At 45.9% G+C, this 27825-nt stretch overlaps 1 protein-coding gene across 4 annotated transcripts in view; it reads left to right on the top strand.

Annotated features, from left to right (window-relative positions):
- EML1 (echinoderm microtubule associated protein like 1) overlaps positions 1–27825 on the top strand; it is a 201209-nt gene that overhangs the window by 141739 nt on the left and 31645 nt on the right. For 2 of the 4 annotated variants that reach the window (XM_010851368.1, XM_010851367.1), the window contains exons 4-7: positions 5081–5215; positions 21916–21944; positions 22859–22915; positions 25295–25424. In XM_010851368.1, coding sequence (XP_010849670.1) covers positions 5081–5215; positions 21916–21944; positions 22859–22915; positions 25295–25424 — 351 coding nt within the window. The remainder of the gene's footprint in view (positions 1–5080; positions 5216–21915; positions 21945–22858; positions 22916–25294; positions 25425–27825) is intronic. The other 2 variants (XM_010851370.1, XM_010851369.1) reach the window with 1 other exon arrangement.

The raw sequence follows: 27825 nt of genomic DNA, 5'->3' as shown, positions 1-27825 counted from the left end.
AAAAAATTAAAAAAAAAAACAACTTATTTTCATGTGTCAAATTCTCTAAGACCACCAGGCTTCTTAGAAAATACCTTTTTGTTGTTGCAATGATGTCTTTAGCCTTTCTTAATTATTGACGTGTGTGACTTCAGTCTGTCACAGTTCCCTCACCCTTGCAGGACAAAAGCCAGGTTAGTTCTGGTCCCTGCTGACTTGCCAGTGCTCAGCACAGCGCCCAGTATAAGTTGATTCCAAGTAAGTATTTGTCGAGCATGTGCTCAGTCATGTCCAACTCTTTATGACCCCATGGACTGTAGCCCACCAGGCTCCTCTGTCAAAGGGATTCTCCAGACAAGAATACTGGAGTGGTTGCCATTTCCTGCCCGCATTTGTCAAGTAGATAATTCTTCTAATCTAGTGTTAATCACTCCAGCTGTCATGACAGATGACCTCATTAGAAAATCTCTGGTCACGCATACAAGCTTCCCCTTAAGATTCATATTTTTTTTCAATTGTAAAAATTTGGGATCTTTTCCCCAAGATTTTGGAAAGCCAATTCTTGGTTCCAGATCACATAATGAAAGAAAGACATCAGTCATGGTAGCTTATTACACTTAGAGTTACTATCTAACCTTGAGAAGAAAGATGGCCACTTTTCCTCTGCTCTCCATTTGCAGAGATACAGTTTTACATCTGAAATTTAGTTTAAGTCAGCAAAAGCCATTGAATGCAACTGCGGTGTAGTGTAAAGAACTATTACGTTTTCAGAACTTAGAAAGTATGGAATTTGGGAGTGGGGGCCGAGAGCATAAGGGAAAAGAAGAAACTGTGGTATTATTAGTGCATTTCTACACCAGACGTATTTGCCTTAAGCACTAAAAAATGTGTGATTATACATTCTCTCCCAAGCTAGGACTTCTACCACTTTGAAAATAAAGAGCATGATTTTACCCTTGCTGTCCTGAGGGAACATAACTTCTTTGGTTACTCCCTGCTGGTTATTGCAGGAGGCTCCTCACAGAGTGTATACAGTATTAACTCCTTCTGACCGCCCTTGTTCCTGCAAGTGTCTTGTCTTCAAGCTCTATTTTCTGTCCTTGGCTTTGAGTCCTAGTAAGTCCTCTTTAATTCATAAGAGCCCTTGGCTCTCAAAAGGAAATTTCTTGTTCTTCTTGAGTATACAACAATAGTAGATTAAACAAAAAAAAAGATTAACATGTTAATGCAAATGTGCAAATAACAAATATCTTGAAAGGGTTGTGATGGATTATACCCAAGTCTATATATGCAGACCGAAATGCTTTCCTGTTTTAATGTGCAGTGTATTCTGTAATTTATTGAAGTTTACAAAAATAATTTTCCATGCTTTTATTACTACACTCACGTTTATTCTGCACGCCTCTCATACATAGATTAAACAGGTCTGTGAGCCTTCTCAGTGCTTACACACTGAACAGATCCACGGCCAGGTGAGGGGCACTTAGACTTCCAGTGTAACCTCCCTGATGCCGCTTGCCCGTTTCACCTGCTGCTAGTGTAGTCGCTTAGAGGGTCTTACCTGATGCCTGCCATTGCTCAAGTCTTAAATCACGTAGCTGTTACTACTTCTTCCCTAGGTGTTGTTAACTAAGAGATTCAGCAGAGAGCCAGGGGTCGTGACCTCAGCCGTTTGACTTTATACCCTGAAGCCATCCCCCCATCTGTCGTTGTTGTTGTTGTGCAGCGGCTCGGTCACATCGGACTCTTTGCAGCTCCAAGAACTGCAACACACCAGGCTTCCCTGTCCTTCACTGTCTCCCAGAGTCTGCTCAGACTCATATTCATTGAGTCAATGATGCCATCCAACCATGTCATCCTCTGTTGCCCTCTTCTCCTCCTGCCCTCAGTCTTTCCCAGCATCAGGATCTTTCCAGTAAGCCAGCTCTTTGCATCAGGTGGCCAAAGCTTTGGAGCTTCAACTTCAGCATCAGTCCTTCCAATGAATATTCAGGTTTGATTTCCTTTAGGATTGACTCGTCTGATATCCTTGTAGTCCAAGGTACTCTCAAGAATGTTCTCCAACGCCACAGTTCAAAGCATCAGTTCTTTGGCATTCACCCTTTTTTAAAGTCCAGCTCTCACATCCATACATGACAACTGAAAAAACCATAGCTTTGACTATACGGATGTTTGGTGGCAAAGTGATATCTCTGCTTTTTAACATGCTGTCTAGGTGTGTCGTAGCTTTTCTTCCAAGGAGCAGGCATCTTTTAATTTCATGGCTGCAGTCACTGTCTGCAGTGACCATGGAGCCCAGGAAAATAAAGTCTGTAGAATAGGAATGATGATACATTCACTGGGGATTCGAGGTTTAAATTCAACGATGCGTATGAAATGCAAAACTCTTCATAGATGTGAACTGTTGCTGCCCACGGCTGCATCACTGTCCTCGCTCTCTTCACTCAAGATCGCCCCTCTTCACTCTTCCAGGAGCTAGGTTGAGTGCTAATTATTAGCAAATCGGCTAACGTTTGCTATCATTGATTAGCAGTCACGGTGTTTCAGCTCTTTAAGGGTGCTTTATACAAGCTTTCAAATTGCCATGAACTTGCCCTGAACTCCCACAAGGACGCCACAGAGGTGATGCTGGAGGCTGCCAGCTGCCAGGGCGGGGTGCCTGAGAGCCTCATGTCAGATGCTCGACAGAGAACACTCTCGAGACGTGAACTGAGCTTGGTGTTTATCGTCACTGGAAGATCTTGAACTTTAGCACAAAGCCTTCTGTAATTTGTAGACTTCAATCCTAAATTTCAGAAATGTAATGCTCTCCCAAGAGCTGTAATTTCCTTGTCCTCAAATTGAGTGTTCTAAAAATTCACATTTTGCTCTTAAGGCACACCCGTGTGGATCCCAGCTGTGAGATCCCGGTGCTGTCAATTCAGAGTTTCCTCAGTGACTGAAGAGCCTACGCAGAAAGTGTCTTCCACTCATTGTGATCATGCTCATCTTATTTATGTTTGCTCACTCAGAGAACGAGATGTTTTTTTCAAAAACCGATACACCCTACAGTTTTAAAAAAACATGCTAAGAGCTTCTTTACTGACTGGTTGGACATGACAGAGGAAGAAGGACTGAAATGGGCTGGAAGGAAGGCAGAGATGAGCAGGAAAAGGGAATGAAGGGAAGACTGGGGGCATCCCATGTGCAAAGCTCTTGCCCGTTTGGTGCTATTTCATTGTGAGAAAGGAAGGCATGTCCAGCCCAGCGGTAGTAGCCTTGCTGTCTCGGGCTCCTGGGCTCCTGTCTCCTCCTGATGGAACTTTGGGTCCCATGCACCCTCTCCTGGCTCCGTGCTCACTGGAGCCTCTGAGGCTCCATCATCAAGGTCCCCTCCTCCACCCACAGCCCCAGCACTTTAACCGTCCTCCCTGGGTTCTTGCTTCTCTGGTCTCTCCAGGTTTCTCTGCCTCCTGAGATTCCCAGGGCAGTTCTTCAGCCCACCTTGTCCACCTCATTTCTCTTTTCCAGGAGGCAAAGGTTCTCCTCATTTCCATCTCCTCTCCTTCCCGGTGTGGAGATGCCCTCTGCGTCCGTGGTTCAGTAACCCCACTGACGTTGGCGTCCTGAGCCCCGTCCTGGGTTGCAGACTTACGTTCTTGCCCACCTGCACCTCGACTCTCTGCATCCACACCAGACCCCCCCACACACAGTCCTGCCAGGGGGCAGCTCCTCCATTCACCCTTCTTTTTTATTCTCATGGAGCAGGTGCTATATGATGGCATCTCCCTGTGCTCCTTTGTCAGTGTGACACTCCCGTGTATTGTTTTATTTATTTCATCCTTTCATTTAATAAATATTTATCAAGCTTCTCTACTAGACTCTGCACAGAATATAAGAATGATAAATGAGATGAGATTTCAGGAGACATATGACCTGATGATGAAGATTTAAAAAAAAACAAAAAACTTTACAGGTTGTCTGTAGCATGCTTCCAGGCTCCAAGAGCAGACCACCAAGCTACAGCCCCTGCCCTGGCTAACTGGCCCCTCACCCCTGTGGGTTACTGTGCAGGGGTACCCCTTTTCCTAGGACGGGCTCCTGCCTATTGTGTAACTGCAGCATATCCAAGGCACTCATTTTCTCTCTCCCAGAAATTCAGTCTTCAGAAAGTCTTCCCTAGACATCCCACAGCAGTCTGCCAACTACTCTAGGCCCTCTGGTTATACAGAAGGAAGCAAGCACTTGCGTGGGACCCCTCAAAACGAGGCACCCCACAGAGAGTGGGTTGCGTTTGCCCCACGTGTGCCTTTAGACCAGAGCTCTCCAGTAGCAGCACTGCTGACCTTTGGGTCTGGACCAGCTTTGTCATAGTGCTCTCCTGGGCTTTAGAAGGGTATTTGGGGCTTCCCAGGTGGCACTAGTGGTAAAGGACCCACCTGCCAATGCAAGGGACGTGGGTTCAGTCCCTGGGTCAGGACGATCTGCTGGAGGAGGGCACGGCAACTCGCTCTAAGTGGGTTAGTGTTCTTGCGTGGAAAATCCCATAGACAGAGGAGCCTGGCAGGCTGCAGTCCATGGGGTCTCAGGGTCAGACACGACCGAAGTGACTTAGCTGTAGCAGTGGCTGCTGCTACACCCATCAGATCCCTGGCGTCCACCCGTTAGATGTAGCAGCTCTCCCTGCTCCCCAGTTGTGACAAGCCAAAGTGTCCCTGGGGGGCAGAGTCGCCCCTGGTTGAGCACTACTGGTCTAGACTGAAGCCTACACAAGGGTCACCTCCCGATAAGGCCGTGGTATTCATGGTACTCATGAATATTCATGATACTCATGAATATTCATGATACTAATACTCATGGTATTGTTGGAGTTGCTACCTTTCACCTTCCCTGATGACCTTGAACTTCACTAACTGTTGCAAAGGCAAGAAGCATAGATCTCAAGTGACATTCTGAAAAAATTTTTGATCTCTGTAGTAAGGAATTTAGAACCAGTCTATCTTTTAAATATCCACATGGAAATAGGATGTTCTATGTATATGTTTTCGCATTCAGCACTAGGACAAAACCACTCCGGGAAGGAGTTCTCTGTCATTTCACTGTCTTTCCTTCGCACTTTCAGTACCGTCAAGAGGACCAGCTCGTCTGAACGGGTGTCTCCTGGCGGTCGAAGGGAAAGCTATGGGGATTCCAAAGGGAACCGGAACCGCACAGGATCCACCAGCAGTTCTTCTAGTGGCAAAAAGAACAGTGAAAGGTAAGGGGCGTCTTCCCGCCCGTGCCTGCCGTTCCAATGTTGTGTGACCTCTCTTCCCCAGCGGTGAATCCGAAGGCCCCCCTAATGTGCACATAAGCAAGGAGCCCTCGTGGCTCGTGCGCCTTCTCCGGACGTCACTGTGGGCTCGGCAGACAGCTCCTGGTCACAGCTCACCCCAGCTACCAGCCAGGTGGAGAACTGTGACTTCAACTCCCTATGCATGCAGGAGGCATTCTTGAGAACTTGCTTAGTACCAACTCCATGGAATTTGGGAAGCTTCTGAATTGATAATGTGTGGGACACTTTATATTTCTAAAACTCTCAGCTCCCCCTTTTTTTTTGGCTGCATTGGGTCTTCGTTGCTGTGCACGGGCTTTCTCTAGTTGTGGAACACAGTCTCTAGAGCACAAGGGCTCAGTCGTCGCAGCATACAGGCTTAGCTGCCTAGTGGCATTAAACCTGTGTCCCCTGCATTGGAAGGTGGATTCTTAACCACTGGACCACCAGGAAAGATCCACTCAGCTGCCATTTTAAAGTTAACTTTAGTGGCTTAAGTTTGTCAACAACATTTTCTACGACAGACTGGGTAAAAAGTTGTAATTGCATGATTTGTCAGAAATTATTTTTAATATCGAGCTAACACCAGAAATAGGAACCACTTTCTTTCTGGTTTCATGAGTCTTTTTCTTTGAGGTTGGTTTATAATGGATTATGATAACTCCCTGTTAAACTCAATGGCACCCCACTCCAGTACTCTTGCCTGGAAAATCCCATGGATGGAGGAGCCTGGTAGGCTGCAGTTCATGGGGTCTCGAAGAGTCGGACACAACTGAGCAACTTCACTTTCACTCTTCACTTCCATGCATTGGAGAAGGAAATGGCAACCCACTCCAGTGTTCTTGCCTGGAGAATCCCAGGGATGGGGGAGCCTGATGGGCTGCCATCTATGGGGTCGCACAGAGTTGGACACGACTTAGCAGCAGCAACATTTTATTAGTGAGAGCTAATTTGGGGCATTTTAACAGCTTGTTTTACGTCTAAGAATGTATTGTGTATATGAGGACAGTTTCTCTGTATATATCTACTCAACATACTTTATTCTTTCTTTTTAAACATCGTGCTTTAAATTTTATTCTCTGTTGAGCAAAGCTTAGGAAGGAATTTCAGCTTCACAGGCTAACCATGTTTTGTTTTTTGTTTTTTTTCCGAATGTTCATGTAAGGAGAAGGCTTAGTCATAAAGCGGTGGACTCCAACCCACAGGCTGTAAAAGTTCCAAGTTTGTAAGTCCACTCTGATTCAGTCCTGTAAAAGAAGCTTAAGCTCTTTTTTGGTTTTATTCCTAAAAGACATGCTTTGTATAAAGAGATTGCAAGCACCTCTCATGTCTCTGGCAGGTCAAATCCACAGCCAATTAACAATCTCAAAACCACTGACATGGGGCTGTTGTCTAATTTAGACTATTAGGACTTCTTATCAGAAGATTATGCTAATTGGGTGATAATACCTTGGAAATAAGACCAAGTGATTACAGCAGCAGCAGAGCATGAGTAAGTGGGAGATGCAGGGTGGCCTTTAGGCTTCTCTGAATTTAGGGTAAGCTCGGAAGTTGACCTGAGATGTCGAGCTCTAGGCAGTTCTTAAAAACTTGGCTCCTTCTCTGCACATCTGATTTGTATTAAGAATTTCCAGAAAGAATCTGCATTGTGCAAACTCCAGATCTGTTGTATCTTTTAAGTCCTATGTCTTAGCTCAGTGTGCTGGGTAAATATTTCCATGAAAGATATTTACAAAGTGTGTTTTTTTTTTTTTTTTAATGCCAGGAAATTTTGATTTAGAAATGAAGGACTGGGAAAATTTACTAATCATTTTCTAAAAATAATTCAGGCAACTGAACATGGCCACTTTAAACATAAGTTCCTTGTCTCATTAGATCCCAAGAATAGTTGAGACCCACGTAGTGCTGGACTCTTGAAAGTCACTTGGACTGCAAGGAGATCCAACCAGTTAATCCTAAAGGAAGTCAACCCTAAATATTCATTGGAAGGACTGATGTTCAAACTGAAGCTCCAATACGTTGGCCACCTGATTCAAAGGGCCAACTCATTGCAAAAGACCCTGATGCTGGGAAAGATTGAGGGCTGGAGGAGAAGGGGACAGCAGAGGATGAGACGGTTAGATAGCCTCACCAACTGAATGGACATGAATCTGAGCAAACTCTGGGAGATAGTGAAGGACAGGTGTGCTATAGTCCAGGGGGTCACAAAGAGTCAGACACAACTTAGCAACTCAACAACAGCAACACCACGTATAGTGCTGAACTGGTTGAGTTGCACCTAAGGAGTTTCAGAGAGAAAGTTCCTGCCTTCTGTGGGTCATTGCTGGTACTGGCAGATGCCTTTAGGGACCCATGGAAATGATGGCAGCGGTAACTCAGACAGAAGGAAGAAGCAGCTAGAAGCAATAGAGGTGAAGGTCAAGCCGCTGCATCCGTCACTGCCTGTCCACTTCCCTTCATCCTTCCGTTCCATTCCCCATCAAGAGCCCCTCTCTTGACCTGGAACTTGTACCAAACCAGAGCTGGAGTTTTATAGATCAATGCCCAGTCTCCAGGGCTTAAAGCAGGCAAAGAAAGGGATGGAAAGGTGCAATTCCGCTTTTAAACATTATGGTCCTCAGTAATCTAAGACAGCACGACCTCTTCCGCATCACACACAAATATCTGTCCACGGTCTTACCTTGTAACCCATTGTCCATGTGAGGTTACTATGCCTAGCAAGATGTAATGGAAAGGACACAGGTTCTGGAGTAGAAGAAAGATCTGGGTTTGTAAACAAACGTGGCCACTTCACTTCTCTGAGCCTCAGCTTTTACCCCTCTGTGAATGAAGGATTTTATATCTTAATGCCCTTGAATCTTGTCAGAGAGCTAACTGGTAAGAAAACACCCAGCACAGCACTTGGCACTCAGCAATGGCAGCTGTTGTAAATCATGGCCTGTTAGGGGAAAATATAGTTCGTGAGGCTTTCCAAAATTCTGAACTTGATTTTCCCTGATTGTAAGATGAAGGTGGTGGATGATGTCCGAAGTTGTTAGTCTTTATTCGGTCTAACACATACTAACTTACATCCACTGGACACTCTTATGAGTACAACCTGGATTTTGGCAAATTCTAATTGGCTGGGGAGACATAAAGTATTGTACAGTCGCCCCAGGATGTCCAAGGGCTGTTGGTTCCAGGACCCCACCCCCGTGCCCATCCCCAAATCCATGGACACTCAAGTCCTTCAGTTAGTGGTTCTGCATCCACAGATTCAGCCAACCATGGATTCTTATGCTTGTGTTTGATCCCTTGGATGCAGACACAGAGGACTGACCATACATTCTCATGGTTGTTAATGTCACATCAGAATGAACTGGTGTTCAAGCGCTGAGACCCCCAGGAAAGCTCATCAGAACATGAGTGAGTGAGGGTGACCTTAGAGCTGTGACTTTGGGTCTGTCCTGATTCAGAGAAGAAGCAAGTCATTCACACCAGGTAGCGCTTGAACTTGTATCGGCCCCAAACCATTTGCTGTAAAGCTCGCAGCTACCACACACCATATGCAAAGCTGTCTTAGCACACCTGGCACTTGGTGAAAATGAGAAAGAGGCTCCTTTCAGCATTCTTGTGTCTCTGTAATAATAATCACAACAAATATAAAGCCATTTCCTATCAATTGTATAGATCTTACTGTCAAACATAAAGTAATAGTGTTTTGAGGTCCTAAACATTTACATTTTCTAAGATACATTAATTTATTGAATAATCATCATGTTTTATGTTCTTCCTGGTGGTCTCAGTCTTCTTGCTCATGTGTCTCATTTCCTTTGGAAATGGTCACGGGAGTCAACAGTCTCTCTTGTGACGCTTTAGACTTTTATCTTAGAATAGTTAACATTTTAAAATATTTTCCTTGCAGTGAGCCACAGAATTTTAACAGCACTTATTAGTCTTTGCACTGACACAATTTTCATAAGAACAAAAGCAATATTCAGCAATGTAATATTTACCTCATGTATTATTGATGGTATATTGTGAATATTAACAATTATTTATATAGTGATTTGTGTCATAATGAGGTACTTATTAAATTTAAATAGGGGCTTGATAGTAACACTCTGATAAACAACCTGTACTATCTAATGTAGCCGGTAGCCTAATCCAAGAAAGGGGTTTTGTTTGTTTAAGTGTTTCATATCAGACAGAAAAACAGCTACTATTTAGAATGTACAGTTAATGTTGCTGGATTGATAAAATGTTTCAATTATCCAACTGGTTCCCCCATTGTCATTTTGAAGGGAATAAGGTATATCAACTTTGTAAGCAAGACACTTGGTTTCCATCAAAAAGTTGTTGCAGTGTGAGCTGATTTTGTTCAAGTGAGAAATGTTACAGCCATCTGCTGGAAACCTTGTTGTAACACACAAACTGCCCATCTTTGGAGTCAACAAATATGAAAAAAGCTTCAAAACTGTGAAGACGCCCACCAGGTGCAGACTTGCCCTTGGACAGCCTTTAGTGTTGTGCAGCTGGCTGCTTTATCCAGGCTGCAAGGTCCAGAACCGCGAGCGGGACACTCAGCTCCATCCTTCTTGAAACTTCAGCCTCCAATGAGGAAGGCTTTTTTCTTTTTACTGAAGGATAATTGATTTACAATGTTGTGTTAGTTTCCGCTGCACAGCAAAGTAATTCAGTTACGTATATATACGTAGACGATGCCCACTCTAATGGCAGAAAATGAAGACGAACTAAAGAGCCTCTAGATGAGAGTGAAAGAGGAAAGTGAAAAAGCTGGCTTGAAACTCAACATTTAAAAAAAAAGTAAGATCGTGGCATCCAGTTCCATCACTTCATGGCAAATAGAAAAAGTGGAAACAGTGACAGATGTTATTTTCTTGGGCTCCAAAATCACTGTGCACAGTGACTGCAGCCATGAAATTAAAAGGTGCTTGTTCCTTGGAAGGAAAGCTAATGTTTTAAAAAGCAGAGACATCACTTTGCCGCCAAACATCTGTATAGTCAAAGCTGTATGGTTTTTCCAGTAGTAATGCATGGATGTGAGAGTTGGACCATAAAGAAAGCTGACTGCTGAAGAATTGATGCTTGCAAACTGTGGTGCTGGAGAAGACTCTTAAGAGTCCCTTGGACAGCAAGGAAGTCAAAACAGTCAATCCTAAAGGAAATCAATCCTGAATATTCTTTGGAAGGACTGTTGGTGAAGCTGAAGCTCCATTACTTTGGCCACCTGATGGGAAGAGCCAACTCATTGGAAAAGACCCTGATGCTGGGAAAGGCTGAAGGCAAAAGAACAAGGGGCGGCAGAAGGTGAGACGGCATCACTGACTCAATGGACATTAATTTGAGCAAACTCCTGGAGGTAGTGGAGGATAGAGGAGCCTGGCATGCTGCAGTCCGTGGGGTCACAAAGGGGCAGACACGACTTAGTGAAGGAACAACAACAAATATATGAGTACAATACTGTGTGTATTCTTTTCCATTGTGGTTTATTATAAGATTTGTTACTATCGAATATGATTCCCTGTGCTGTACAGTAGGTCCTTGTTGCTTATCCATTCTAGATTTAATAGTTTGTATCTGCTAATTGCAAACTCCCAGTCTGTCCCTCCCCTGCCCTCTTCCCCTTGGCAGCCACAAGTCTGTTCTGTGTGTCTGGGAGTCTGTTTCTTTTTATGGATAAGTTCAATTTGTATCATATTTTAGAGTCCACATATAAGTGATATCATTTGTCTTTGTCTGACTTCACTTACTATGATCATCTCTAGGTCCGTCCATATTGCTGCACGTGTCATGATTTCTTTCTTTTTCATGACTGAGCAGTATTCCATTGTGTATATACACGTGCACGGACACGACTTCGTTATCCGTTCACCTGCTGATGGACATTTACGTTGCTCCCATGTCTTGGCTGCTGTGAGTAGTGCTGCTGTGGATATGGGGGTGCGTTATCCTTTTGAATTATACTTCTGTCCAAATAGATGCCCAGGAGTGGGACTGCTGGGTCATATAATAGCTCTCCTTTAGTTTTTTAAGGAACCTCCATGCTCACTCCAGTACTCTTGCCTGGAAAATCCCACGGATGGAGGAGCCTGGAAGGCTGCAGTCCATGGGGTCGCTGAGGGCGGACACGACTGAGCAACTTCACTTTCACTTTTCACTTTCATGCATATGGAGAAGGAAATGGCAACCCACTCCAGTGTTCTTGCCTGGAGAATCCAGGGACAGGGGAGCCTGGTGGGCTGCCGTCTATGGGGTCGCACAGAGTCGGACAGGACTGAAGTGACTTAGCAGCAACAATTAGCGTGCTGTTCTCCATAGCGGCTCCACAGTTTACCTTCCCACTGACAGTGTAGGAGGGTCCCCTTCTCTCCATACTAGCGGAGACAGTCTTTCTGGATGACACCTGGAGGTCCTTGTTGTTGTTCAGTCGCTCAGTCGTGTCCAGCTCTTTGTGACCCCATGGACTGCAGCACACCAGGCTTCCCCGTCCTTCACCACCTTCCAGACTTTGCTCCAGCTCATGTCCATGGAGTCGGTGCTGCCGTCCCACCATCTCATCCTCTGTCACCCCTTCTCCTGCCCTCAATCTTTCCCAGCATCATGGTACTCTCCAGGGAGTCGGCCCTTCGCATCAGGTGGCCAAAGTATTGGAGCTTCAACTTCAGCATCAGTCCTTCCAATGAATATTCAGGTTTGATTACCTTTAGGATTGACTGGTTTGATCTCCTTGCTGTTCAAGGGACTCTCAAGAGTCTTCTCCAACACCACAATTCTAAAGCATCGATTCCTCGGCACTCAACTTTCCTTATGGTCCAACTCTGACATCCGTACACAACTACTGGAAAAGCCATCGCTTTGACTGTGTGGATGTTTGTCAGCAAAGTGATGTCTCTGCTTTTTCAGTCACTGTCTAGGTTTGTCATAGCTTTTCTTCCAATGAACAAGCGTCTTTTAATTTCACGGCTGCAGTCACTGTCCTCACTGATTTTGGAGCCCAAGAAAATGAAGTCTGTCAGAGGTCCTTAAGGCTCAGCCTTGCTTTGGTTTTCCTTGAGCATCACTGATGGTGGGATCTAAATCTTAATGTTCGGCCTGGGTTCAAGTCCTTCATCCACTGGCTGCTCACCCTCTCTTGTGCCCTGATATCCACATCTGCCAACACTGGCTCCCACTTCCCCCAGCAGGATTTATTTTCCCTTGTGAAGTAATTTACTATTACACAAGGTAACCTGTGTTTGGGGGTATCCAAATATACAAAAAGAGGAAAGGAAAACCCTCTATAATCATGGCAGTCAGAGGATTCGCAGCTCCCATTTTATTGTGTTTCCATCCAGACGTTATTTCTAGGGTGTTGTGTGTGTATAATTTTTACATAAATTATATTCTTCTGCACACATTTTGTAACCCTCTTTTTCATTTTCTGTGTAAGCATGCCTTTGTGTCAGGAAATATACTCTTACAACATTTTCTCAGATGAGGACTATCATTTACCTAGATGAACGCACTTTAATTGGGCATTTGGGAATCAGGAAGACTTTTCTAGTCCAGTCAGACCAGCCCAACCTCTGGAACAACGCCTGGCATACAGTAGGTGCTCGGCCTCTTAGTTGTGTCTGACTCTTTGTGGCCCCGTGGACTGTAGCTCACCAGGCTCCTCTGCCCATGGAATTTTCCAGGCATGAATACTGGTGTGGAGTGCCATTTCCTTCTCCAGGGGATCTTCTCAACCCAGGGATCAAGCCCACATCACTTACGTCTTCTGCATGGGCAGGAGGAGTCTTTACCACTAACGCCACCTGAGAAGCCCTTGTAGGTACAGTTCAGTTCAGTCACTCAATCGTGTCTGACTCTTTGCGACCCCATTAATCACAGCACGCCAGACCTCCCTGTCCATCACTGACTCCCGGAGTTCACCCAAACCCACGTCCATCGAGTTGGTGATGCCATCCAGCCATCTCATCCTCTGTCATCCCCTTTTCCTCCTGCCCCCAACCCCTCCCAGCATCAGAGTCTTTTCCAATGAGTCAACTCTTCGCATGAGGTGGCCAAAGTACTTGAGTTTCAGCTTTAAGATCATTCCTTCCAAAGAACACCCAGGGCTGATCAGAATGGACTGGTTGGATCTCCTTGCAGTGAACAGTATGAACAGTAGGTACCCAATAAGTATTTGTTGAATGTATCTTTTTTACCCCAGCCAATATAACAGGAAGAATTTAGGCTTAAGGAGCGTCATGGCCATATCCGTTTTAATCCCAGCTCTGCCACTTTTGTTCTGGGACTGTGAACTAGTTACTTAATCTCACTGAGGTTCCTCTCAGCACCAGTGAAAACTAGCCCCTACCCACCACCCAGGGCTGCTGTGAGGGTTAAACAAGATAGTGTCCGTCGGTAGCATCCTCGGCATGGGGCTTGCCAACCCTGGGACTCCATAGGTGATAGGCACCACTGTTATTTGCCTTCTCCATTCTAGTGTTTGGGCTGATGTTTGCACAGCTTTGCTCACCCCAGTCCTCAGTCCTGAGTGCCTCTCTTCTTCAGGACATTCCAGAATTCTCCAACTTCCGTTAGAGACCTCACAGAAATTCTGCCACCTTATTCAGTCACTTTCCCAGCACCGCTTGACTCACTGAGCCCCTGCTGTATGCGGGACACAGCATGAGGCATGGCGGGAAGTGGAAAGGAGCAGCCCACGAAGACTCGTGCTCTCAACAGACACAGTTGACACCCGCAGCTGAAAAGGGTCAATGTCCTCCATTTCCAAAGGTCGCTGCCCACACCAGGGAGGCAAAGGACAGTCAACTCAACAGGAATGTAGGTAAAAGGTGTGAGCAGAGGCAGTTCACCGAGAAAGAAGTACAAATAGCCAATTAATTAAGGAAAAGATGTTCAAACTCCGTCTTCATTAAAGTAACACAAATCTAAGTAAGAAAAATCTTTTTATTGTATTATAAAATCAAAAAGCCCAAAATCAAACAAATGCACAGCTCGGTGAGTGACAGCTTCTAACACTTAGTACATAGAGGCTCCCCTTGTCCTCAGTGACGTATGTATGTGTCTGGAGGCCTGACAGGGAGAGGAGAGCTCCAGCCAATCCTGCAAGACCCGACTTGGGATGCCCGTCTCTGGGAAGCCTGCCTGAGAGCCCCGGTCTGAGTTAGCCACCCCCAGATTGCTTTGTTCCTGCCCATTAACCTTATGGGCTTCCCTGGTGGCTCAGATGGTAAAGAATCCGCCTACAGTGCGGGAGACGTGGGTTTGATACCTGGGTGAGGAAGATCCCCTGGCGAAGGATATGATAACTCACTCCAGTATTCTTGTCTGGGAAATCCCATGGGTACAGGAGCCTGGCAGGCCACAGTCCTTGGGGTGGCAAAGAGTCAGACACGACTCAGTGACTAACACACACATTAACTGTGTAACTCCCTCCCCACCTGCCAGGGGCGTCACCACCCTCCCCCCACCCGCTACACCTTTAACCTTCAGGAGGGCATTAAAGAGCTGGGTCATTTTTTTTTTTATTCTTTGTATTCCTAGCACTTTGCATAGGTCTGTCTGGCACACAGTAAGTGCTCAACAAGCATTCATTGAATGAATGAAAAAAATGTTTCCCATATACTTGTTAAAACTGTGATCATTTAAGAACTATGCAAATAGCACCACCTATTGGTGGGTGATTTTAACACTACATTTGGATTCTAAAACGTTTACACTGGAAATGAGGTGACTTAAATGAATCTTTTTTTTTTTTTTAATGAAAAGATTGTTTCAGTCTTTAAGCCAAGGGGTCATTTACTTTTTAACAAATGTTAAAATATATAAGCACTGATATTCTTTATTTTGTTTCAGTTTTGAGGCTGTTAGGTGAGGAGCTCAAAAAATACATGTAGGTTATTGTCAGTGAAATTAGGAGAAAGAGGGAAGATATTAATTAATAATCACATGTTAAGTATTTTGTTACATGTTATATTTGATCCTGAAGATACCCTGTGCCTCACAGTGCTTTTGGTCCTGTTTTATAGATGAAAGAATCTAGTGTTTGTGGAGGTGAAGTGATTTGCCCAAATAAAACACAAATCCAGCTGACTTCAAAATCTCTGCCCCTTCTGCCATGTTAAACTAAAGTATTGGTTGAAGATGTCTATGAATCAGTAGTTTTTGACCCCAATAGTGACTTCTAAATATTTTAAATCTATAGTTCCTGAATGACCCTACTTGTATTATAGTTAAAAGCTGCTTACTTAGGGCAGGTTATAAAAGAATCATCATTTACGTAGCAGAGTATTTTGACTTCCAACAGGGATTATATTCCATCAAGTGAAATCATTTTCAGGAGTCATGGTACCGTGTTCTGGGAGGTACCATTTTTATAGATGAGTAAGTCTCAGGAGAAAAAAAAGTTTAACTTTGGAACAGTGTCTTCCTCGACCAGGCCTTCTTAATCATTTAATGAAGCAAGCACGTCTTCTCAGAAGCATCTGGCCCCTTTCAGTCCTCCCGAATCCCCATCTCCCAGAGTGCCCTGTTACACAGGCCACCGATGTGGCAGAGACCTGCTCTCAGGACTTTGGGGTAAATTAGTAACAGATACGAAAATGCTAGGGCTTCCCTGGTGGCTCAGATGGTAAAGAATTCGCCTGCCAATGCAGGAGACCTGGCTTCAGTCCCTGAGTGGGGAAGATCCCCTGGAGAAGGAAATGGCAGCCCACTCCAGTATTCTTGCCTAGAGAATTCCATGGACAGAGGAGCCTGGCGGCAACAGTCATGGGGTCGCAAAGAGTCGGACACGACTGAGCGACTAACACTTTCACCTTCACAAACACGCTAAGTGCAGATTCCACCACAGGGCTAGAGTTTGGGAATATTCATTGCATCCGAGTCTGAACGAATTCTTGGCAGGACTCTCTTCCCCTGACACACACCCAGCCTGCAGTGCGGCATCTGAATTATGGCAGATGAAGGGGGAAGTAGCCGCTTGTGACAGCCCTGGCGCCCAAAGTCCACACTGAATATTTACGGGGATTTTGTGCCACGTGACTTGGTCCTGGGCGGTTATAGCCACTTCATGGGTGTGAACTCGCAGCTTCCGGTGGGAGCTTTTCTTTGTGCCCACTGTCTGGCTTCCTCTCGCTGCCTTCAGATCCAGCTACTGGTCTGGGGAAGGCTCCAGATGACCTCACCTCCCCCCCTGACCCCCCGGTACTGCTTATACGAGGAGGAGTCATTCAGAGAGTCTCCTGAACCGTCCCGCCCTAGGGAGAGTACCGCCAAGCCAAGCTTTTTCAGCACATCGCCTTCCTGCCAAAAAAAAACAACCGCTCCGGAGGGCACCACTGTTCCTTTAGGAGACACTGGCCCCGGCCGCTAATGCCGGACCAGCCTAGAGATGAGGGTCTGCCTGCCGGGATGGAGATCCTTCCGCCCCTGTGGGCGCGCTTCCGTCCTGCACCTCCATCAGTGGTGACTCCGGACTTGGATGGCCATGAAGGGAGCCTCACTCTGCTCCCCTCCCCGCCCCCCACGCCACCCCTGGGGACCAGGCCCTGGCTGCAGAGGCTGTGTGAAGTCACCCACTTCAGTTTTCCCTGGAGTTCACACTGCGGAGCGGGTGACCGGAGACAGACCACACAACACCTTGAGAGGCGGTCGTCTCTTCGTCTAAGTGGGTTCACAGCACGGGCCTGTTTCCAGCATGCTGGGTCTGAAGCTCTACCGAGGAGCTCACTCTCAGCTCTACTGATGCTGAGTTCAGGATCGGATAGGTGATGGGCGCCCGGCTCCCGTGAGCTGATGTTGACTGGGGCGACAGCGTCTTTAACTTCGGATCACTGTCGTCATCTGTTCTGTGGGTTTTCCCTTATGTCCGCGGTTGGGAAGATTCATTATCCTTTATAGCTTTGCATTCATAAGACAGGCACTCGTGATTGGAATAGGCCCTTTCCCTGGCCTCTTACCTTTCAGGAGGGTGGTGCGTTGGCAGGGATCATGGATTGTAAAGTAAATATATTAATAGTATATTTTTCTATAGAAATTTAACTTTCTAAAATAATGAAACATAGCAATAGTATGTTTCCTAAATATACTTTGTATGAGTCACTCAGTCGTGTCCAACTCTTTGTGATCTTATGAACTGTATCCTGCCAGGCTCCTCTGTCCATGGAATTCTCCAGGGAAGAATACTGGAGAGGGCTGCCATTTCCTCCTCCAGGAGATCTTCCTGGGGATCCAGCCAGGGTCTCTTGCATTGCAGGCAGATTTTTTACCATCTGAGCCACCAGGGACTCCTGGTACCCAAAGGGTAGCCCATCGTTTAGAGCAGGATTTGAAGAACTATGAGCACTTCAGTACCTGATAGTTCTCAGTGACCTCCAGCTGATAACACGCAGGCTGCCTTTTTCTGATCTTTTAACAGAGATCTTTCTTCCATCTTCTTCTGGTGCTTCAGCATCAGAATTCCACTAGCCTCCCTACTTTTGGAGTTCACATTCCCCTATGAATGTTCTCTAAGAGGAACATAATCCGTAATTGCTCTTTTCTATCTCTTGGGAAGGTTCTGGGTTGCTTATATCTGTCTCACAGACTCGGCATCTTTCTACTTCCGTGATCAAAGTCATGATGGAAAAAAAAAATAGCTTTCCTGTCTTCTAATTCTCTGCCTAGCTTCCCTCACTGGCGGATGCGCTTTGTAGTGATCTGTTTTAGCTTTTCCTCTTGTGTCCTTGCCCTGCCTTGAATCTAATAAGATGTAAAATTTGGAGTTAAGACTTGTTCTTCCACTTAAAAAAAAATCAGAGGAGTGTCACTCCCTCCAATAACAAGAACAAGCCAGGTAAACTCACCATAGAGCCATGGTCACTAAGTGATTCAATGAACTCCATCCCCCAAAGTGACAGGCCCCTCTTAGGAGGGACTGGGACCACTGCTGAAATCTTTGCAGAGCTGCAGGAAGAGGAGAAATGGGAGGAAGAGGAGGAAAGGAGCTGAAGGCTTCTAGAATCCTGCGAGGCCGGGTGTGGACCGGCGTGGTGGTATGGACTGGCATGGGCGGACTCTCGGGAGCCCCAGGCTCAAGGTGAACCTTCGTGCACACGTGCTCACGCACACGCGCGCACACACACATTCTTCCCACACAGCCAGGGAGTAGGACAGAGTCCTGAAGCCCCCCTCTCAGAGCACAGGCACGGTAGTTGCTGAAGGATGCTCTACACTGGGCCTTTCATGGGAACCAAGTGCTGTTCAGCTGCCCTGAAGGAGGGACGAGGACCCTGAGAGGGGCCCTGGGGGGGCGGGGCGTGGTGAAGGCTGAGCACCAGCTGGGAGGATGGCAGGAAGCATCAGGCACCAGGCAGCACCAACTACTTTGGGGAGTGGTGGGGGGCAGCGGGGGCCAGGGCCGCTGAGACACGCCCCCGCCCCCAGCCCACCCGGCCAGATGCATATCCACAGGGCCAGCCAAGTCAGAGGCAGGGAGGGCTCCAGACCCTACCAGCTTCCAGTCAGCAGCTGAAGGCTGTTACAGGCCCTGGGTCACAGCTGTGAACAGCAATCCCTGCCCTTCTGGGCTTCCCTCCTGATGGGGAGACACACAATAATGAAGATAAATCTGGGCTTCCCAGGTGGTGGTCATGGTAAAGAACCCGCCTGCCAACGCAGGAGATGGAAGAGACTCAGGTTCAATCCCTGGGTGGGGAAGGATCCCCTGGAGGAGGAAATGGCAACCCACCCCGGTATTCTTGCCTGGAGAATCCTGTGGACAGAGGAGCCTGACGGGCTACAGTCCATGGGGTCACAAAGAGTCAAGACATGACTGAAGCGACTTAGCACACATGCATGGGCAGCGTGTGAGGAGCAGACGGGGCGGATCTGAGCACAGGCCCTGCCGTGCGCTGTCCCTGGGGTGGAGGCGGGGGCGGTGTCCAGGGGGCGGGAAGCTGGGGTCCACGCCTGGCTTGGGAGGTGCTGACCCAGTCACAGGACAGCGAGGACAGAGCATCTGGAACTCCATGACTGAGAGGAGAGAGAGATGGGATCAGAAAAACGTCGGAGTCCGTAGAGGTTGTTTGGGGCCTTCAGGGCCAGTGGAAGGCAGGCTTTGTGTTAAAGGTGTGCTGGACCCACAGAGTACTGTTTCGGTGACCTGTGGTTCATGTTCAGAAATCTTGCCCCATAGCAGATCCACCTCCTTGAGACACACTAAACCCCTTTCAAAGCATCAGCAAAGAGTTTCCCATATATACGGCATAATATCAACTGAAAATCAAGGCCATTAATAAATGCTGTCATCTGTTGCATCATGGGATTAAGGGCAGTTTTTGCTGGCAGTGTTTCTCAGCGTATCCCGAGTTAAAAATAGAGGAGAAAAGTGGCATGAGGGTGATATCTGCCCTGGTTTGCATCTTTCATTATGCGGACTCGGAAAATGCAGGCGCCTCTGCAGGACCGTGGTCCTCCCAGCCCCCCCGGGTGGATGTGGTTTAGCCGCTTCAGTCGTGTCTTACTCTTTGCGATGCCATGGACTATAGCCCACCAGGCTCCTCTGTGCATTTGATTTCCCAAGTAAGAATACTGGAGTGGGTTGCCATTTCCTCCTCCAGGGGATCTTCCCAACCCAGGAATCAAACCCGAGTCTCCTGCATTGCAGGCAGATTCTTTACCAACTGAGCTACAAGGGAATCCCAAAATTTTGGGGGTGGGTTTCATTTATTTACTGTATCTTGTTCTATATGTTAAAGTGGGAGGTATTCTGGGAAGCGGGGGGCAGGAGCGAGCGGTGGGTACCGTGGAAGACCGCGTGGGCGTTGGAGTCTCGCAGACTTGAGTTCAAGGGCTGGCTCTGTGTTTGAACAGGATTCACTTCCTGCCGTCCTTGGGGGTCCCCTCCCCTGTCTGGCGTGAGGTGGCAGTCTTCCCACGGGCAGCTGTCTGGTTGTCACCGGGAGGACCGTGCCCTCCTGCATTTGGTGGGGGCTCCCCGGGCAGGCCGTCTTGTGGGAAGCTCACCCCTCGGCGTGACCTCAGCCCGTCTGTGGTGTGCCCTTGGACAGGGTGGGCATCTGGCTTCCCAGGTGCAGTCATGGGGTCTCAGCCTGGTTGAGACAGTGGGGTCCCCCCATGTCCCAGGATGTGGCCACACCCCAATAGTCCTTATTCTTCCCTCCTTTCCCCTGCCCCCTCATCTTCCCCCCAAGAGCCATCCTCCTGGGAGTTGTTCAGTCACCCAGTCGTGTCTGACTCTTTGCGACCTCATGGAGTGCAGCACGCCAGACCTCCCCGTCCCTCACCATCTCCCAAAGTTTGCCCAAGTCCGTGTCCATTGCATCGGTGGTGCCATCCAGCCATCTCATCCTCTGATGCCCTCTTCTCCTTCTGCCCTCAATCTCTGCCAGCATCAGGGACTTTTCCAATGAGTTGGCTGTTTGCATCAGATGACCAAAACACTGAAGCTTCAGATTCAGCATCAGTTCTTCCAGCGAGTATTCAGGGTTGATTTCCCTTAAGAGTGACTGGTTTGATCTCCACACTGTCCAAGGGTCTTTCAGGCATCTTCGCCAGCACCACAGTTCGAAGGCATCAATTCTTTGGCATTCTGCCTTCTTTATAGTCCAGATCTCACAACCGTGCGTGACCACTGGGAAGACCACAGCCTTGACCGTACGGACCTTTGGCGGCAGAGTAGTGTCTCTGCTTTTCAGCACATCTAGGTTTGTCATAGCTTTCCTGCCAAGAAGCAGTTGTCCTCTGATTTCATGGCCTCAGTCACCATCCGCAGTGATTTTTGAGCCCAAGAAGAGGAAATCTGTCACTACTTCCACCTTTTCTCCTTCTGTTTGCCATAAAGCAATGGGGCCTGATGGCGTGATCTTAGTTTTTTAACATTTAGTTTTAAGCTGGCTCTTTCACCTCATCAAGAGGTTCTTTAGTTCCTCCCCTTTCGGGAGCCTGGTGCTAAAGTTCTCTCGCCAAAGCCCCTGAGACAGGAGTTTGCTAGTTTTAAGTCAGTTCTTCAAATAATCTGCCAGAAGCACGTGGGGAAGAAAAACAAACCTTTCTACGCATTTAGGCAGGGCTGTGCCCGTCTTGGTTAACCACGCGTTTTCCTTCTCCAAACCTTTCTTTGCTCTCATAAAAAGTACAGCTTTGGTGATAAAGTTGGGATTGTCATCCCTGGCACTTGGTTTTAAGCATTTTTGTTCACGCTGTTCCTCTTTGCGGTTACATGGCTTTGTGTTTCTTTTTAACATATGTTCTTCACTCGGCATCTGTGTGATGAACTAGTGTGGCTAGTGGGTGAGGGGTCTTCTGTGACTGAGACTAACCACCAGCCCATGCTTCCCTTTAAGAACTGTTTTGGGGGACTTCCCTGGTGGTCTGGCGGTTTAGACTTTGCCTTCCAGTGAGGGGATGTGGGTTCAACCCCTGGTCAGAGAGCTAAGATCCCAGATGCCTCCAGGCAGGGGAAACCAAAGCATAAAACAGAAGCAATATTGTAACAGATTCAATAAAGGCTTTCAAAAGGGTGCATATTGTAAGCTGATTTGCATTGTTGTATGGCAGAAACCAACACAATGCTATAAAAGCCGTTTTCTTCCAATTAAACATAAATTTAGAAAGAAATAAAACCTATTTTGGTTTTGTCTCCACAGCAAACCCAAGGAGCCGGTCTTCAGCGCAGGTAAGGCTGGTTGAATGTCAGTGCGGGCGCCCCTTACTCACCGCGGTACTTGAGGGGCAGTAAGAAGTGGTTGTTCAGGGGCAGCTGGGATGGCGGAACACGGGGGTCTGTGTGGAGGGGCTGGGGGCTGAGTGCTCACTATCAGCCTGTACCTGGGGGTCTGGCGACTCACATCACTCAGAGACCACCCAGAAAAGGGTCATCAAGACTAAACCCTTCATTTGCCCCCATTTAAAACGGATTCAAGAGACATCCATAAGGAGAAAGAGTGACATGCCGTTACATGAAATTTCTCGGTTAAAACACCCTATTGCCTTTCTCCCCCCTTCCTTACTAATGGGGGCTCTCCCATCACCAGCATTTGCCTTTCTCTTGAAAGGGAAAGTCTCTGATGTATCCAGTTACAACTTTATCTAAATGCGACTTTCTTTTTCTGCCTGTGATTTCCTAAACTGCCAACTAATAGTCCATATATATCTTTCCATGTATCTTTTCTAACACGTGTTATAATAAGGGAGCTGCTATTTTTAGAATAGTAAGCTTATTTGAAAGCATACTTAAAAATGCAAAATCTTTGACAAGATTTTGTGCAATGGGCTAAATAAATTCATTTAATTTTCCAAGTTTCTTTCCCCCCCTTAAGTTCAGCATCGAAACACGAGAGTCAGACTTTCCTATTTATGCGCATGTGCCTCAATATTCATTTCATTTTCAGGAAGCATGAAATTACTCACTGAAAATGTAATCGCCCTCAGCCTGCAGAGTAGGTCTGGTGTGCACTTGTCAGAACCCCTGAAATGTGTCCAGGTTTTTCTAGCGATGGGGGCGGGGGAGCCTCTGGGCCTGGGGGCTCAAGAGCGCCCCCTGCAGGCAGGCCAGTCACTCTCGCAGTGCCCCCTCATCTCTTTACCCAGCACTTCTGTCTCTGTCTCCGAAATCCCAAGGGAAACGCCGGGTGACGCACTGCAAAGGTAGGCGGCATTTCTGAAGCCTCATAGCTCTCTGAGCAAAGCTGCGCCCCAGGCTGCAGAAACTCTTTTCATACAGGCCACCAGCTACCCTCCTTGTATGAAAATGCTTTGTGATGCAAACCACATGGGTTTACTGGGCTTCAAAGCAGTCCTGAGCATTTACTCGGGCGGGTCTGAATGAGGAGCTAAAAACTAGACCTTCGGTGATGATTGGCTGATGACAAGAACTCTTTTTAAAATCTGTATGAATGTTAAGAGAGCTATAGGGCGAGCCCTGGATGCCCCGTTTTCTGGAACCTGCACTGCTGCTGGCCGCTCCCTGTGGCACCTCTGGGTTTGGGGGTTGTGTGCTGTTATCCTAACATGCCTGAAAAAAAGAACAAGCAAGCAAAGATTGCTTTCCCTCGCTGCGTTGTTTTTTTTTTTTAAGATGTAGAATGTCTGACTTAGCTGTCCAGAACAGTGCCAAGGCTAACTCCAGAGCTTTTCTTCTCGGTCCAGTGACGTAGATCTGCCCATTAAGTCAACCTGTCATAAGGACTTTTCCAGTACATAACGATATACTCAAGTAGATATTCCATCTATATGGATTTTTGGTGTGTGCTGCAGGGTGACATTATATTCCCTTTATTCTAAATCTGCATTCCGTGGTTCCCCTCTTACAAAGGGAATTCATGGAATCACTTGTCATTTAAGCCACCACACCCGCCCCTCTTTGTCCCCCTTCCACTGATCTACTGAGTGCCTTTTGGGTCTTCAGTTTTGATGGCCACACCGTCTGAAGAGCTGAGATGTGGTTGAGGGATGAATGAAGGGAAGGGGGCAGGTGAGGCGAGCGTGGGTAGATGCACAGAGTGGGTGGGTGTGTAGGTGGCAGAGACAGAGAAGGACCCCGGGGGTGAGGGGCAGTTGTGGCCAGTGATGTCGTATACAGGAAGAGGGGACAGGGCAGTTAGAGCGTTGGGTCCAGCAGGTAGGAGAGTAGGAGAAGGATCCCGAATCCAGTGTGGGCCTTGATGGGTTTGGTAGCTAAGATCACCAGGGTAGGGGATGGGGGCCGTACAAAAGCCTGCAGCCCTGGGGGCCTCCAATGGGCTCCTCCCAGTGGAACTGGGGAGGATGGAGCCTAGTGAAGAGCGCTCTCACAGGAGCACCACAGAACACAGCAGCTGGCACACTGGGCAGGAGTGAACACATGTTGGTTTTTACTTAAAAGTCAGATTTAATATGCAGAGTGAAGAGTGTGTCACATGCATGCATTTAAGACCTGGATTGCACACACCGTAAAAGTGCAATGGCCTCTCAGTTTTTAGGCAATATCGCATGTGGCTTTGTCTGAAAATCCTCAGGAATAAGGCTTACAAGACTAATTTGCGAATGTGGTACTTACAACGTTATAATCATTTTATGACTTCCTTAGCAGTTTCCTCTCTGGGCATAATTTTTCTGTTGAGTTATGGTACAGCCCCAACTGCCCGATTTAAATGCCATTAAGGGGCCCAGTCCTTTGATCTGCAGTGAAGCATCAGAATGCAGTGAGTTCTGAATCCAAACAGAATTCATCAGGAGCTCACAAGACATGTTCTTTGGCCTTATTATATCTTGAAAACTAGCCAGAAAACCCTAGATGGTTTGTCTTTGTTTAAAGTCAGGAGTGGCCCCTTGTTGGTGTATTACTGGATTTTACTTTCATCCCTGTAATTTATTAAAGATTCAGAAGTGATTTTGTTATAAAAATGTTTGTTCTAGAAAGGTTTATTCCCCAGCTTCTCCCTCTAATGGGTCTTTTGTCCTTTTCTTTTCTGTTTCTAGCTTTTCTTTGAGCATTTTCCTTTTTGCATGCATCCCAGCATGTACTTCTGCCGGTTTTGTGGCCTTTGCACTTGAATTATCCAATGTGAAAGATACATAAAGACACATTTTTTACATTGCACTATAACAAACCGATTTAAATATTGAAAGATATTTTATGAATTTTGATACTGCAATTGTATATCCATTGAACTCAATAAAAAGAAAAATTTAAGTGGATTTCTTGTGTTAGTTGTAATTTTTTGGGGTGGCATTTTCCCCCTCCTGATGATAAAGAACCTATAGGCACTAAAATCTCTCATGGAGAATAATTGTTGGAGTCTAATTCTTTTCTGCCTATTATAATTTCTCACATTACTTAAGTAAGCAGAATGTCAAAGGCAAACAAAGTGAACATTTTTATTTCAAACTGTTTGTGTTTTAGTTAGTTTTCCCTAGGATTTTAATCAGAAATGACATAAAGGGCAACGTTTCTACTTTTGCATTGGAAGGATGGAGAAAATATAACTTTTTTTCAGGTACCCTGGGCACCAAGGTGTCTTACTGACGTCTTTGTTCTCTTCATAGAAGAAGGATATGTAAAAATGTTTCTTCGTGGACGCCCTGTTACCATGTACATGCCCAAAGATCAAGTGGATTCTTACAATTTGGAAGCAAAAGTAGAACTGCCAACCAAGAGACTGAAGCTGGAATGGGTGTATCCTTTATTCATTAAGTCTGCCCTGAAGTCATCAGTTGATGAGTGCTTTTATTGAAATTCAGTGGTAGAAACCCATAAAACTAAACCATGATGGCAAAAAGTTTTTAAACCCAAAGAAAGAAACAGGGACTCCCTGGAAGGAAGGGCTAGCATTGCCCCTCAACCAAGTCGGGCTTTGGCCAAGCTTGGGAATCTTAACTTCAAGTTAGCAGTGACTAGGGACCTTCCTGGTAGGCCGGTGGTTAAGACTTTGCCTTCCAATGCAGGGGGTATGGGTTCGATCCGTGATTGAGGAACTAAGATCCCACGTGCCACAGGGTGGGATCTGAACATTGTAAATCAATGATACATCAATTTAAAAAAGCAAAAAAAAAAAAAACAAACCTTAAAAAACAGTGACTAATTGAACATGAGTATGGACTCAGTACTAAATGAAAGGAATACAGTACAACGGATGGCTTAAGTTAAACGGACACAGAGCATCAATATAATACCACTGGGAAAAGGAAAAGCTCTCATAAGATCTAGGCCACAGAAATCTGAGTCAGCCATATGACTAGCGTTCTTAAAATAAAGCTGCTAGAATCTTCATAATATGAGGCTTGGGATAGTGAATGAACTACCAAGGAGGGAATAAAAGACAAGAAATCAAGAAACAGAGCCTGTGAAAGAGGGTGAAGTGTTGTTTTGGGGTTTTTTTTTTTTTAATTTTACTATTTTGTTTTACTTTAGAAACCCACAGAGTCCACCTTCCAGTCCATCCAGACTTTAAGACAAAGAGCAAAATCCTTTCTTCACCCTCAAACAGCTGTTTATTGAATACCAGTTTAATGCCAAACCCTGACAGCAAATTACTTGAAGTTGGTTTAAACTGAAGCTATTGTTATTTCACTTAGAAGAATTACTATTTGAAATTATAAGATCATATTCCTTGGAAGTTTTTTGCAATTATTTCTGTACCTAAATTTCTCAAACTATTTTTTTATTTTTCCGGATTCCGATGTCACTAAGTGTCCGCCTGCAGCTATTTTGCCGTCTGTATTGGCGCATGAAAAGTGACCCCGTTCTTCTTTAAGTCACTGCTTGTTTGAATTGGTTAAATCAAATCTGAAACACATCATTCAAGACCCAGTTGTTCAACCTACTCCCAACTCATATTTTAAAAGGTGGGAAACAGTGCAATTTGCAGCAAATAAATGGTGGTTTTTCACATCCAAGTTCAAGTGATGTTTTGCTCTGAAATAGTTTTCAAGCTTTGGAACCATATATGTTAAAATCTTAACAGGTTATTATCCCTGAGGAGCTGTGGATGGTTAGGACAAGGAGGACCTAAATTTGTTACCTTTTATTGATATATAGATACATGAGCCTCCCTGGTGGGTCAGATGGTAAAGAATCTGCCAGCAATGCAGAAGACCTGGGTTCCATCCCTGAGTCAGGAAGATCCCCTGGAGAAGGGAATGGCAACTCACTCCAATATTCTTTGCCAGAAAATTCCATGGACAGAGGAGCCTGGCAGGCTGCAGCCCATGGGGTCGCAGTCGGACACAAGTGAGCGACTAATACTTTCACTTTCCATGGCGGCGACAGCCCAGAGAGCTAACACTAGACAACCAGGTGACCTCATATATGCAAGTATACTGTTCACACCTTTTACACGTATTTTTTATAATGTAAAAAAAAATGTTTTAAGTGAAATACATAGGTGCCCATTTACAATAAGCAGTAAACTCATAATTGGTTTATAACTTAGACATGAAAGTCATTAACCAGTATCTGAAAATTTTCTTTTTAAATACTTTAAAATATAAGGAATGCCAAAACTCAACTTTTTTTCTCTTAGAATAGAATTTATAACCTCATACTGCTTAATATTTGAAACAATATAGCCACTTAACATAGAGGGTTTTCCAGGTGGTGCTAGTGGTAAAGACCATCCCCATGGAAAAGAAATGCAAAAAAGCAAAATGGCTGTCTGAAGAGGCCTTACAAATAGCTGTGAAAAGAAGAGAAGGGAGAAGCAAAGGAGAAAAGGAAAGATATAAGCATCTGAATGCAGAGTTCCAAAGAATAGCAAGAAGAGATAAGAAAGCCTTCCTCAGCGATCAATGCAAATAGAGGAAAACAACAGAATGGGAAAGACTAGAGATCTCTTCAAGAAAATTAGAGATACCAAGGGAACATTTTATGCAAAGATGGGCTCAATAAAGGACTGAAATGGTATGGACCTAACAGAAGCAGAAGGTATTAAGAAGAGGTGGCAAGAATACACAGAAGAACTGTACAAAAAAGATCTTCATGACCCAGATAATCACAATGGTGTGATCACTGACCTAGAGCCAGACATCCTGGAATGTGAAGTCAAGTGGGCCTTAGAAAGCATCACTACAAAGCTAGT

The sequence above is a fragment of the Bison bison genome, unplaced genomic scaffold (genome assembly GCF_000754665.1).
Source record: "Bison bison bison isolate TAMUID 2011002044 unplaced genomic scaffold, Bison_UMD1.0 scf7180017864302, whole genome shotgun sequence".
NCBI lineage: Eukaryota > Metazoa > Chordata > Mammalia > Artiodactyla > Bovidae > Bison > Bison bison.
The sequence above is the reverse complement of the archived record's forward strand: the minus strand, read 5'-3'. Positions and strand labels throughout refer to the sequence as shown.